Source organism: Triturus cristatus, chromosome 12 (genome assembly GCF_964204655.1).
Source record: "Triturus cristatus chromosome 12, aTriCri1.1, whole genome shotgun sequence".
NCBI lineage: Eukaryota > Metazoa > Chordata > Amphibia > Caudata > Salamandridae > Triturus > Triturus cristatus.
Genome location: NC_140595.1, coordinates 108,118,334 through 108,133,768, shown reverse-complemented (window position 1 = coordinate 108,133,768; position 15,435 = coordinate 108,118,334). Strand labels below are relative to the sequence as shown.

Genomic DNA, 15,435 nt, shown 5'->3' with positions numbered 1-15,435 from the left:
CATAATGCAGAGTGTGCTGCCGCATGAGGCACAGATGCTGCTGATCAGCATAGCACATGTCAGCAAGCAATCCATGATGAACACCAGCTCATTTGCGTGGACACTGGGTGCCCTTGCTGCAGGGCCTGCAGCAGCATGCGTCATGTCAAGGAAACAATGCCACAAGTAGCACACAAAGACAAGGGTCTCAGGAAGGAACTATGCAAAAGGTGTATGTTAAGGAAGGAATGTCTGGTTCAACATGGCACACACACACACAATGGATTCACATGCAGCACAGTGGCCATCGTGGAGACTGACATGCCACAATACCTACACAGCCATGGACATCATGCACAATACTGAATCTAATCCCTGACAAACAGCTTGCATCTTGCTACTCTACACATAGACTCATATGCACCATCTCTGAGAACAATGCCAGACATGCCGCATGCACAGTGGCAACAGACCACCATTGACAGAGATGAGGCACCTTGGAGGCAGTGGGACACCTTTATTACTCATGTGTGTCGGAATGCTAATGCAACTCTGTCAACACGTACACAGGTCATGTGGATGAACACGTGGGACCAACACTGGCACCCCCCTTACCACCACAGATGCTGGAAATCCATGGCACTGGCACACAAGTGACGGGTTACAGCTAAACACCCCCTGCTGCTCACGGAGAGGCTGCCACACACCATAGAGCCCCTAATGGGGAATTCACACACCATGTCAACCCGGTGCAACCCGTATGTTTCCGAGGCCAGTGTCACACACATTGATGGCCCCATCACAATCCCATTACAGATGACTGTCACCAAGTCTGACCATCAATACAGGTGATTTCTGCTCCAGGTCATGTGCCCCATGGTGATTCCACATGTATGCAAAGTAACCAAACATGAACAGGAGCAGTGTACACACATTCATAACAAATACAACTCCCAAAAAGCCGTGCTGCATCCCTTACCCGAAGGAGATTTTCAAACTTGTCCGTGCTTGTAACGCTGATTCAGCACATGTTGCTGTGATCATGAGGAATAGCAGGAGCACAACAATGCCACCAGCAGACAGCATGCGCAAGTACCTGTGGATGGGAGACACACCAGAAGTCAGACAAAAGAAGTACATCCGCATGCATGTGCATGTACTCGACACGTATTAGGTTGTCAACATGCTAGGTGACAATGATGACTCTGGAAAAACATTTCTTCTATTGCACCATCACTCGAGTGACACATCCAAACACACCTCAGACTCACTTGGAAGACATGCAGATGGACACACACATTGCAACACATGCCACACACAGCCCAATGCGTGCACACTCAGACACTGGAACTGACCACTAAGCAAAGAAGTTGCGTATGAGCCGACTCCGCATGTTCTCCACCGCCTCCTCCTCCTCCACATCACTCGCCTCGTGCCCAAGCCCTTCATCCTCCACGGGTGGATGGTCCTGCTCATCTGGATCCAGGATGAGTGGCACAGCTTTCTCCACTGCCATGTTGTGCAGCATGCAGCACACAAGGAATATCTTGCAGACCTTCACCGGTGCATATGGGAGTGCGCCACCGGTCTTGTGGAGGCAACGGAAGCGGCTCTTCAGGAGGCCAAACGTCCTCTCTATCACTCGCCGGGTCCGCCCATGGGCGTTGTTGTAGCGGTGATCGGCAGCCGTGCTGGGGTTGCAGAGAGGCGTGATCAGCCATGGCATATTGGGCTAGCCAGCATCCCCTACATGGAAACATCATGGACAAGAGTGGGTCAGGAGAAGCAGTAAGACAGGAAGATGACGTTAAATACAGGACTGCCAGAGTATACCCACCAACAATGCATGCTCGTTCGTTGCGCAGCTGCAGCATCATTTCAGGCACCCTGCTTCGCCTCATGATGTACGCTTCGTGTGCAGATCCTGGAAAACGAGCACAGACATGTGAAATCACCATGTTGGCAAGACACACCGCAAGGGCATTACTGGAGTGGTAATGCTTGCGGTTACGGAAGGCTACCTCCTGTGCCTGTGGTGGTACCAAAGCCACATGTGTTCCATCTATGGACCCAATGACATGGGGCATCCCTCCCAGGGCATAGAACTCACGCTTGACAGCTGTCAACTGCTCCGGAGTTGGGAATTTTATGAACTCATCAAGGTGCTCCAACATGGCCTCTAAAAAATCATGCAGAACACGGCTTAACATAGTTTGGGACATCCCACCCACATGGGCAATGGTATGTTGAAAGGTACCCGTGGCCAAGAAATGTAGGGCTGCCATCACCTTCACCTTGGGTGTCAGTGCACCAGGATACCTGTGTAGCGGTTGGAGGTGTGGTGCCAGCCGTGTCGTCAACTCCACAATCAAACGTTGGGGGAAGCGGTAGCGGCGTATACAGTCATTTTCCCGCATGTCAGCCAAGTCCGGAATTGCTCGAGGGAGAGGCGGAGCCCTGCAGTGAATTAGAAGGGACAACGAAGAGTGAGTACAGTACACCACCAATGTCAATGTACTGAGCACATGGTCAACAGGCAATACACATATGCTACATACAGAGTCAGGTCTGTGCAATATGCCCTGGACACGTATGGCAGCCATGTGACACTCCTACCAAGAGACAGCTCCAAACGTTTATTCTCAACCTCATAATGCCATGCCATGAAACTAGCTGTGGGCCAGTGTAAGTGAGCAGGCAGACGCATTACAGGAGTTACAGACAACCAAATATGTGCAGAGGAAGGATGTGTATTGTACAGACAGGTTGCGGAACACTAGAGGCACAGGTCACATGTAATGGAAAAAGGACAGACCACACACCTTGCCATGAAGGATTACATTTCAATAATGAGCCCACATACATTGAGAGTATGCAGATATGTCCTTGTTTTGAAACTCCGTGTCGATGCATACACACACACCTTACGTCGGATTCCACATGTGGCATGGTATGTGTAACACTGTGCCATGGCCATCTACACACAGACACATGTTGGTTGCAGCAACTGCAGATGCATTTGACCAAACACCTACAGCAAGCTAATGGGAACACACGACACATACATGACATAGTCACATCATGCAACGCGGGTAGTCACATGTCAGGTGTGAAAACCCCTGTAGCTGGCATCAGGGGACAGTTGCGTGTGTTGTTGACTGTGCCATGGCAGTGATGCTTTTCACAAGTGTTCTGTACTACATGCACACATGTCAAAGGAGTGAAGGGGATGTCTGGCACATAGTCCACCATCACACATGACATCTGTACACATCTCATCATACATCTATTGCCTTCACAACTCAGGAGTAATGTGCCACATTACAGCCTGACACACCTGTGCCCCACACATGTAGTACTGCACTGACAATGCCTTGATGTCCAGCCTTGGACAAGTATGTCAGCTCTATTCCTTTCTGTGTGCTGCCTGTCACCACTGTCAGGTGTGGAATGCACCGTACATTCGCTCTGAGGGCGTGTGTACGTTCCCCATCACTATGGGAGTACTGCCGTAGGCCTACCCATAGAGAAACGTCCCGTACATGCGCGTGTACGGGGCGTATTACTATGGGTACGCATACGCGAGCAAAGCCATAGTGAAACGGCCCGTACACGCGCGTGTACGGGGCGTATCACTATGGGTACGCATACGCGAGCAAAGCCATAGTGAAACAGCCCGTACACGCGCGTGTACGGGGCGTATCACTATGGGTACGCATACGCGAGCAAAGCCAAAGTGAAACGGCCCGTACACGCGCATGTACGGGCCGTTTCACTATGGCTTTGCTCGCGAATGCGTACCCATAGTGTTACGCCCCGTACACGCGCGTGTATGGGCCGTTTCTATGCATTTGGGGAGCCCTAGGGCCCTGGAACTCACCGTACCTGTGTGTGAATGTCCTAATTACATAGGGGACACATGAGGGACAAGTATAAAGCCCTACATGCATGCTGGTTGTCATGGAGACCGAGTTTAAAGTTTGAATTTTTTTCATCAGGTGCCCAGCTAAAGTCGGTTTGAAAGAATCTACATTGTTGCAAAGTGGATGTTGAGTTGACATCATGCTCAATAAAAAAAAAGAGCAAAGCCACTGACTGTGGTAGGTTTAAAGGGATTGGAGGAAACATAGGATGCAAATGTGAGTGACCAATCACTCTGTACTCCTGTGAATGAAACAGGGCAGCAAGGTAGATATAAGGCAGCCAGGTCCCATGAGAGAGCACTTGCCTGCACATCCTTTGATTCAACTACACTGCTGCTGCTCGTGAATCCTCTGGCACCATGTCCAGGTCTGTGGAGAGGGCCCAGCCTTTCACCCAGGAGGAGAACCAAGCCCTGCTGGATGTCATCCTCCCACAGTACCCCATGCTGTATGGTCGACCAGGGGTTCAGGTGAGTTCTGAGTCCACTAGCAAAAACTGTGCCCCTTTATTGTGACAGTTACTTGGGCCATTGTGTCCAGGTGTAACACACATGCAATGTACTGTAGGGTGGGTTCCGGGTGGGGGAATGCCTAATGTCTCCCAGCCAGAGCATGCTGTGGTGCATGTCTGCTCTCCTCACTTGCATTGTGTGTACTGTGACAATCACTGCATGTGGCAATACACATTCTGCCTGTATAATCCTCCTGGGAATGTTGTTACTACAGTCCTTATGTGAATCTGTGGTCCCCCCAGTGTGACAGGTGGCAGTACCCACAGATGTGTGTTTGTTTAGTGTACATGTGCTGAGAGTGTCCAAATGATGTGTTTGTCCCCTGGACACTGGTGTGTGTGTGTAAGTCCCCTGTCATGTGGGTGAGTGCATATGTGGAGTGTAGCACCCCAGCTGCATGAGGGATGGATATACCCTGCCCATCTGATGTGAGCAGGGAGCGGTGCTGTGTGTCTGCGGTGATGGGCCAGCCCCACACCTGTGACACCCCCCAGTGTAGTGGCACATGTGCAGAGTGAGGTGTGTAGCTGCAGTTGGAAATGGCAGATGATTGTCCTGTGGCTGTGTGTGTCTGTGTACTCTGCTGAGGGCGCCTCAGTGGCCTGTGGCATGTGACTGCTTTGAGGTGCTGCACATAATCCTGGTGTCGCTTGTGATGCACAGTGTGAGCCTGGATGATTGATTGTGTCGTACCCCTCATGCCACCTGTGTACTCTACAATGCCACCTAGTGCTTTTTGTCTTCCACAGAGGAAAGTGTCCCTATGACACAGGTGTAATGAGTGTGATGCATTCTATGCCCTGTTAAAACCAGCCAAATTGTTTTAATGTGTGTCTCTGTGACATGTCGCAGGTGTATTGATGTTGTCTCACTTTTTCATCCTCACAGGTAGGCGCCTGTGCCAAGGAGCAGATCTGGAAGGACGCCGTCAGTGCCGTGAGACAGACGGATGGTCGGAAGCGGCGCCTAGCCCAGGTGAGGAAACGCTGGCATGATATCCGGTGCTGGACGCGGAGGATCGCACGGGTCCTGCTGGGGGAATCACCTGTGAGCCAAAAGAACCATGGGCGCCACCGTCTGACCCACATCCACAAGCGTGTGCTGGCGGTCGTCTTCCCTGACATGGACAGGCGCTTACGGGAAAAGCAGCAGCAGGAAGGGGGTAGGTACATGTGTGTTTGTTGTGTATCACCAGCATTTGTAAGTGCACAGTTGCATGGATACACTGCCAGGGTTTACATGGGCAGTGCAGTTCCTGGTCCCCAAAGTGTAGCGGTGCTGTCCTTCCTCCCTTCCCCTCCTTGGCATGTGTCCCCTGGTCTGTGTGTAGTCACACTTGCACAAGGTTATCTAGGCTGCCAGTTTATCGATGTGCCCAATGCTTGCAGCTGCATGTGTGGGGGTGGTGTGTAACAGGTTTTGGGACCTTGCCTGTGCCCTGTCCAGTTCAGTACTTGTGGGGTCCATGTCAGTTGTCACTGATGCTGAGTCCAGACATAGGAGTGTGTCTCTAAAGTGTGTTGCTTTACAGCATGCATGTCCTATTTTGTGGCCTGTGACATGATGTGCATGAGTGTGAGATATGCAGAGTGCAGGGATGGTGGCTTGTGTTGCAGTCATTACCATTCAGGACCAAGGAGTAGTGTGGCCACTACTGTCAACTGGGGCATCTTTTCCTAGGTATCATGTGTGTAATCCAAAAATGTCGACAATCTCTGTGTCTACAGCATAGGTTGTGCTCTGTGCCATTGTACCCTGGCACCATTTGTGTCTACGCAAACTCTGCTACATGTGTCCACTGTACAGGCTGACCAAATGTCCCTTGTTCATACTCACGGGGGCCAGTGCCTGTGTGTCTTGCTAAAATGATCTGATGATGGCCATTTGTAGATGATGTATTTGTACCGGCGCACCAGGGGTATTTGGTGTCCAATCAGGATTTCTTGCAGGCCATGTGTTTTTATTCCAGACTAAGAGATGTAAGTGCTTCCTGTGTCTCAATAAATTGTCTCATGTAGGGGGGGGTTGGTGCGGGCAAGGCCTACATGTCAAAACCTGAAGCCTCCTTGCTAGGTCTGGCCAGTGTGTGATGTTTGTCTGGACATACACTCAAGGTGCAGTGACCCATTAATGTTGGGCATGTTTTTAAGTATTGCCTTTGCAGCATGTGCCTACAGTTAATAGACATGGTTCCTGCTCATCCCTTTTTACGCCAACGCTGTGTGCTGCAGATGCTGTGCTGGATTGTCCCCAGTGCCTGGCTCATCTGTCCAAATCCATATCATGTGATTTGCTATTGTGTCATGCTCTCCATAGTTGGTCAGTGGCATGGTGGGTCAACCAACTGTGTGTTGCAGGGCCTACATATGTGCCTTGTATTGTAGATGTTACTCATGTTGCTTTTCAGGCTATGCACTGTGACCTATGGGGATTTGACTCATGTGACATTTGTATACAGGTGTCTGATTATTTCCTGTCTCTTCATTTTGCCCACAGCATCGTCGGGGGACACCGAGGGAGACACTGGCACGGACCGTGAGGAGGGAGCGGGCACCAGTGCCAGCAGTGCAGAGTTGTCTGGCACATCGAGTGGCACGGAGGCCGACGGGAGTGCAGCGGAGGACCTGTCCAGTCAATCCACCACCGACTATGACGCAGACGGGTCCGAGGCTGAGCACTCCGAGGGTGCGGTGGCTGGTCCTACAGCTGACACCAGCACTCCATCACTACCCGCCCCCTCCATTCCGATCACCGGCCTCCCACTTGCTCGTGTCCCCGCACCCCCTACCCCTGTCTCCACTGCTGCCACCAATGCCGAGTCTATGGACATCCTGCGGCAGTTGCGGGTTGGTCAGACTGCGACGCTTAATGTCCTCCATGGCCACAGCCAAGTGCTCAACCAGATGGAGGCATACTTGGAGGGCATTTCAGCCGCGCAGTCTGACCAACGGAACTTGCTGAGGTCCATAGACTCGACACTGACTGCAGCAGTGGGTCTCCTGCAGTGCTACGTCCCACCCCCTACCCCTGCCCCATCCACACTTCCCACTCCTATGCCTGTCCCACGTACACCCAGACGTCAGCATGCACGCACAACACCAGACACAGGCACCACACCAGCAGGGCAGGGCAAGCGCACACCTCCTGGCACGCACACACAGGGTGAGGTAGGCACACCCACTGGGTCGGGGGGCAAACATAAGTCACGCAGCCAGAGTGGGAGTCCGCATTCCGCCAAATCCACTTCCTCCAAATCCACTCCCCCCAGCTCTCCTGGCCACGAATCCAGCAAAGATTCCTTCATGGCCGCTCTGTCCCTGAGCCCAACAGTGACACCACCCAGCAAGCGGGCAAAGGAATCCCCGGTCAGGGTAGTTGAGTGCCACCCCCCCCTGTCCACACCCTCCCCCAGTGGCGCTGCGACCCATTCCTCTGCCCCCCCCCCTCTTTGGGGCCTGTGGTTCCTTCGGGTGCAGGGGATACGCTGGGGGACCTTGCTGACGTGTGCAGCGCCATCCTCACCACCTCCTTTGGCGCTGCCCCAACCCCTGTGGTGGAGTCCTCTGTCCCTGCACCCACAACGCCTGCCCTTGCCCCTCCTGTCCCTGCGGTGCCTGGTCCTTCCCCCCCACATGATGCCCCCCCCCCCTGTGGAAGACAGGGTGGTCTGAACTGTGCAGGCAAGCTAGGGGACACGCGTCCCACTGTGTCCCCCATCCAGCTGTGACTAATGGACTGCCCTATGGGCTTTGTAAATATTGAACTTTATCCACGCAAACATTTTTTACTAATGCTGAATAAAGCCATGTTTTTTTCTTACAACACTACTGCTTTTGTGGTATTGCTGTTGGTGGGGCTGCTCCATGATTTTGGGTGGTGATCATGTGTTGGGTGTGTGGGAAATGTAGTAGTGTGCTGGTCATAGGGGGGACCCTGGTATCTGTGTGCCATCACAAGGTGTTAGCTAAGTTTCTTTGTTCATGTAGGCAGTTACTGCATGGTGTCATTGTCCCAAGGTGTGTTCCTTCCTCTGTGTACCCTGACATTTTCCCTGCAGGGTGTTTCCAATATGTTGCGCTGAGCTGTGTCTACATTAGCTGGGTGTGTGACGGACTCCTTCAACTTTGGCCATGCATGCAGTGCGATGTCGCCACCTGCATCATTCGTGGCATCCTGGATGATCACTGTACTTGTGTATGTAGTCTGTTGACATGACTTCATGTGGACATGTTCCCTTTTAGGCAGTATGCATATGTGTACTACAGGATCTTTGTGCACCTGACTGACAATTGTGGCAATTGGATCTGTGGGTACTCCACCCTTTTTCTTTCCATGGGCACTGCTGGGAGGACTCTGCACACACCCCTCCTGCGTCTGGGCACTGCTGGGAATGATAGGCACACACCCCTCCTGTGTCTGGGCACTGCTGGGAGGACTCTGAACACACCCCTCCTGTGTCTGGGCACTGCTGGGAGGACTCTGCACCCACCCCTCATATGTCTGGGCACTGCTGGGAGGACTCTGCACCCACCCCTCCTGTGTCTGGGCACTGCTGGGAGGACTCTGCACACACCCCTCCTGCGTCTGGGCACTGCTGGGAATGATAGGCACACACCCCTCCTGTGTCTGGGCACTGCTGGGAGGACTGTGCACACACCCCTCCTGTGTCTGGGCACTGCTGGGAGGACTCTGCACCCACCCCTCCTGTGTCTGGGCACTGCTGGGAGGACTCTGCACACACCCCTCCTGCGTCTGGGCACTGCTGGGAATGATAGGCCCACACCCCCCCTATGTCTGGGCACTGCTGGCAGGACTCTGTACACACCCCTCCTGTGTCTGGGCACTGCTGGGAGGACTCTGCACCCACCCCTCCTGTGTCTGGGCACTGCTGGGAGGACTCTGCACACACCCCTCCTGCGTCTGGGCACTGCTGGGAATGATAGGCACATACCCCTCCTGTGTCTGGGCACTGCTGGGAGGACTCTGCACACACCCCTCCTGTGTCTGGGCACTGCTGGGAGGACTCTGCACCCACCCCTCCTGTGTCTGGGCACTGCTGGGAGGACTCTGCACACACCCCTCCTGCGTCTGGGCACTGCTGGGAATGATAGGCACACACCCCTCCTGTGTCTGGGCACTGCTGGGAATGATAGGCACACACCCCTCCTGTGTCTGGGCACTGCTGGGAGGACTCTGCACACACCCCTCCTGTGTCTGGCCATGTACGCTCCATACATACACAGGTGGGGGTACGGTCCGTACATACACTGGTGGGGTGGGGGTACGGTCCATACATACACTGTTGGGGTGGGGGTATGCTCCATACGTACGCGGGTGGGGTGGGGGTACGCTCCATACATACACTGTTGGGGTGGGGGTACGCTCCATATGTACGCGGGTGTGGGTAGGGTCCATACATACATGGGTGGGGGTACGCTCCGAACATACGCGGGTCTGGGTACGCTCCATGCATACACTGGTGGGGGACGGTCCGTACATACTCTGGTGGGGTGGGGGTACGGTCCGTACATACACTGGTGGGGTGGGGGTACGGTCCGTACATACACTGGTGGGGTGGGGGTACGGTCCGTACATACACTGGTGGGGTGGGGGTATGGTCCGTACATACACTGGTGGGGTGGGGGTACGGTCCGTACACACACTGGTGGGGTGGGGGTACGCTCCATACATACACTGTTGGGGTGGGGGTACGCTCCATACGTACGCGGGTGTGGGTAGGGTCCGTACATACACGGGTGGGGGTACGCTCTGAACATACGCGGGTCTGGGTACGCTCCATGCATACACGGGTGGGGGTACGCTCCGAACATACGCGGATCTGGGTACGCTCCATGCATACACGGGTGGGGGTACGGTCCGTACATACACTGTTGGGGTGGGGGTACGCTCCATACATACACTGTTGGGGTGGGGGTACGCTCCATACATACACGCGGGTGTGGGTAGGGTCCGTACATTCACGGGTGGGGGTACGCTCCGAACATACGCGGGTCTGGGTACGCTCCATGCAAACACGGGTGGGGGTACGCTCCGAACATACGCGGGTCTGGGTACGCTCCATGCATACACGGGTGGGGGTACGGTCCGTACATACACTGTTGGGGTGGGGGGTACGCTCCATACATACACTGTTGGGGTGGGGGTACGCTCCATACGTACGCGGGTGTAGGTAGGGTCCGTACATACACGGGTGGGGGTACGCTCCGAACATACGCGGGTCTGGGTACGCTCCATACATACACGGGTGGGGGTACGGTCCGTACATGCACTGTTGGGGTGTTGGTACGCGCCGTACATACACTGGTGGGGGTGCGGCCCGTACCCGGGCCTTTGGAACATGGGTACGGGCCGTACCGCCATTGTTGGGGTGACGTAGGGGTGGGCATGGTACGACTCGTACCCACGCTCTTAAGGCATGGGTACGGTACGTACCGGACTTGTTGTGTTGCCGGTTCGCGTGTACATCCACTTCCGTTGCTGGACACGCCCCCACCCCCTCGCAGTGACCAGGCCCTGAAGGTCAGGTATGTCCAGGGCATGTATGATTTGTGACTTGGGTGGGGGTTTTGTGTCCTGCCCCTGCCCCCCCTTTGCCCCTGGGTGTTGTTCTGACCTTCTGCGGCGTCTGCGTCGGTTCCTGTAGAGCAGGTGGACTGCTATGAGGGCTGGCATGACACGTAGGTTCGGGTCCATGGCTGTCCGTCGCGTACAGGTGCTCCTTGCGCGCGTCGGCCTGATTTCCCGGCAGTTTTTGGCAGTCGGAGAATTTTATCCGTGCGGGGTGACGTCGGTGCGGATCGTACATCCTGGCTCGTGAAACGCAGCCTGAATGCGTCCCGACGTCATGTCGGCGCGTTCCCCGGATCACATTTGTATGTATATTTTCGTCGGTCGGTGTTTTGTACGAATCGTACGGATATGGAGTGTCCGTGCGATTCGTACTTCCATATTTGTAATGTTTTTTTCCCGGGTACGAGTCAGACGGAAAAAACGCTCCGTCTGACGGTTCGTACTCGGTTTCTCCAGGATCGGAATCGGCACCATACTATATTGGGCTGTTCAAGGTTGAGCAGGTTTTGGGCCAAAGTTGTAGTTCTGTGTTTTTTTCCAGAGAACAATGCACATAATAGTATGGACAATTGGATGATAGACCAGAAAGTACAAACTAATCTGGTTTTTCATCATGGCATCAGTCTTCAATTGTGGACATGCAGTTAGTATAATGTGTTTGTAAATAGTGTAACCTTGATTTTAAAAATAATTTCCCATGTATTTATAACTCTTTCAGAAGCATCGAAACCCCTAATTTATGGTTTGCTGGTGCTGATTCCCTTCGTCCTGATCTGAAGCCAGTGCCAGAGTTACAGAACTGGCAGGACACCATTGGACGCCATGTTGCACCCGATCTACCACAGAAGGAAACGGCTAGGCAGGACGCCATACATGGTGAGCAGTCCAATTCATTGTCTGATTTCTGATTCAGGCTTTTTTGGTGCATGTTACAAAGCATTGTTTGAATTTTATTTGTTTTCCAATGAGCAGCTACAGATGCAAAATAACTATACTATTAAAGATGAGGGAGCAATGTACAAAAATTGCTTTTCCCAAATTGGGATTCTTACTGAAAGTCTGAAACACAATTCGGAAAATGCAATCCCTAATCCCTAGTGGGTCACAAATTGACCTTCCTCATTAATATTAATAGGTAATTCGCAGTATGCGACCCATTAGGAATGATAGCCATCACATGGATGGTGGCCTGCTGGGGTCAGCACACCACCATGTCTGTGATTGCTTTTTAATAAAGCAATCTTGTTTTCTCTAAGTACAGCCCGTTTACTTTCAAGGAAAATAGAGAATGAAACTTTTAAGTTTTGTGGGACCACTGCCTACTCCTAAAATATATTTTTGTTTACATTCTCAAAAGGGATGTGGATCTTTTGTGTCCCCTTCCCATTTGCAAATGGTTACCACTGCATTTTAGTAGTGGGTAAAAATGCATGTTTTGCAACCTGTTGTTCGGCTGCAAAACATTAACACTACTGCAAATTGATAGTTGAAAGGGACCCCTAAACACACTCCTTCCAACTACCAAATCACTGAATCAAATTTCGATTTGGTAGTTACTGAATTGCAATTTGGCATTTGTACTTTAAAACATGTTTTTGCTGTTGCAAACAAGCTGATTTGTGATTCAGCCTGTCTATCACCTCAAAAACATATTTGACATATGGCCCTAAGCCAGCATTTGCATTACATTGCCTCAGATGCACGGGAGCCCATTTATTTTGGTCACTGGTAGAGTGAGATTTATCCTAAAGCAAATACCCTTTCTCTCAGGACATACTATGCCGTACTGGAGAGATCCGCCTCAGCAATGAGTCTGACTGGTTTCCAGCCTCAACCGTACTAGTAGGCAATTGTTCTTTAAATGAGAATTATAAAAAGCTTGGTGTAGCAGCAAGGATTCTATTAGAAAATAAATAGTCTAACATCTTGAAAATATTGATTCGGGCGTGCACGGTATCGGGGAAACAAAGCTTCCAAAAATTGTTCTGAACATTTTTTCCCGTAATGGAAAAGACATGAACACTCACTCCACTCTATACAAAAATAAATCTGGAAGAGAGAAAGGGAAATGTGGAAGCTGAAGTAAATGGCTATCTTGATGAGTTACATTGGGTCTTACATCATATGTGTCACCTTCTGTCAGTTCAAGCTGTTGAGTTCATAGCATGTTGCATTTTGAGACTCACTATTTTAGGTCTGGGCTCAAAAAAACTCAGTAGGCATCCTACCATTGGCTAATAAGAAAATACTGTGCTTTTACGTGAGACTGTAGCTTGGTCAGTAAGATTAAGGGAGGGGGTGAGCGCCAGATTTTCTCAAAACAAGGCTGGCATATAATGTTTAAATACATCATACGAAAACCAGGGTGCATGAGCGGGTACTAAGGGGCAGTGGAAAGGGAGAGGAATGCAGATCGATGGGAGCACTAAGGGGGAAAACACAATATTTTGTAAAATAATCAATGTTTTTGAGGACGTTCGAAACAGAGAGTGAGAGAGTGTGTGCGTTTTTGTCTGCGCGTATGGAAAAATTCCTGCTGAAATCCGACTGACACCTCACAATACCCGACTGAAAGCACCTGTCCCCAACTATTTATCAGAAGATACATTTATCACTGGGGTGTAAGGCCTCAACCCCCCCCCCCCCCCAAGCTACACCCCTGCTTTTATACTTTAACGGCTCTAAGTGGTGCGTAAAGTGATTTGTCAGTCACTGTGTCCCTTTGAAGTTAATGTATTGCTTATGACCTGAGAGCCAGTTGACTCTAACCAGGGTCTGACCTCTTCCGCGTGTTAGTTTTTCATGTGCTGAGAAGAACCAAAATCACTCCATGGATCTAACCAGAGAAATTCCATGCTCATAGTTGGCCTTCGTATCTTCATCCTTGTTAGTTAGAGATTACCCTGTGTGACCTGTTACCTGCGAATAATTATAATTAGTTTTTATTACAAGGTTGATTCTCCCTAAGCTGTCTTTGAATTAGTGGTAGTTCCAGGGAGTATTCAGTTACACATGCTTAGTGACCCATGTCAAGTACTAAACCCTTAGAACCTTCTGGCATAGGAGAAAACTGCATTCATCATGAGGGGATGCTAGAGCCATCACTTTTAAAAGAAAAAGAAACTAAAGCAGTTTGTGGCACTCTTAAAATCAGAGACTGAAGGAAAGCGCCAGGCGTAACATGGGTCAACTCTGCGGCACTTCAGTCACCTGAAAGGATCATCTCTACAAAGTGAACAGGCTCAGAGCAGAGTTTAACTTATATCATTAGGGATGGCAGACTGTCAACATTGGAGAATAGTTGGTCACAGAGTCAGTAGCATGTTAGATTTTCTTCTGGAATTTCTTTTTACATTGCTGCCACATTCTGATAACTCTTTTGACAGCACTTCTTTTGTTGCCAAAACACTCTTTTGTTTGTTCCCAGAAGGCATCACAAATTTTTAAGATTCATTCCTATCAAGACAGGTGCTATTTTTCAGCATTTTTGTTGAATACTGGGATCAGCACCTCTGGCTGACTTCTCTGGGCTCACTGTCCTCAACCAGTAAATACTGTAAAAACATCTGGAATTTATTGATGCTAATCTTCCTGTGGAGCTGTGGGTTGCACAGTTGTCTAGCACAGTGTTGCTCAAACTGTGCGACAGAGATTCGCAAGACAATTCACGAAAGTCTAGCAATAAATTAGAATGCCTTTAAATTCCATATGTCTCTTGTCACATTTGCTGTACTGCAATGACAGAGGTCAAATGTCAAGCTCTGCCTCCTGCCAAATTGCTGCTTATATTTTTTAACATTGAGATTGGTTTTTACAAGCCCCTCTCACTTGCAATAAAGAAAAAGTACTGTGAATTATGTGACAATCTTGATGGGGTACTGGGAATGTGAAAGGAAAGCCTGCTGGATGTAATTTGAACTGTAACACAAGAAAATGTAAATACCTGTAAATTAACTGTAAGCAGTAATTTTACTATAAAGCAAAACTTAGGTAAGAATAAAATTAGCTGTGGAAATGATCTCAAAAACATACTACACCGATGAGGCCTAACCCAGGGCTGTGTCCTTGCCCCAACACTCTTCAATGTATATACCGCAGATTTGGGGAAGATGTATCAAAATGCAAACCTCGCAATCCCCAATATTGGCCCAAACAGAGTTCACTTATTACAGTACCTAGACAATTTGGTAATATTGGATCACACCAAAACTGGACTACAAAGGGGACTGGATGCTCTTAACATCTAGAAGGAAAGCAATGAATTGGCTGTGAACCCAAACAAGACCTTGGTGATGGCTTTTGGACATAAAGCAAAAAAAGCTTTACTCAGATGGAGACTGGGCGCCTAGATTATTGCCACCAGAAGAACGTATACCTACCTTGGGGCTTGGCTCAGTGATACTGGGAAGGCAACTTCACACCAACAAAGA

The 15,435-nt window shown here is 50.7% G+C and overlaps 1 protein-coding gene across 1 annotated transcript in view; it reads left to right on the top strand.

The window, feature by feature from the left end:
* LOC146772769 (rho guanine nucleotide exchange factor 11-like) overlaps positions 1-15,435 on the top strand; it is a 253,935-nt gene that overhangs the window by 26,003 nt on the left and 212,497 nt on the right. Inside the window, 1 exon segment of the mRNA XM_085637031.1 lies at positions 11,724-11,881. Within this exon segment, the coding sequence (XP_085493157.1) occupies positions 11,724-11,881 (158 nt within the window).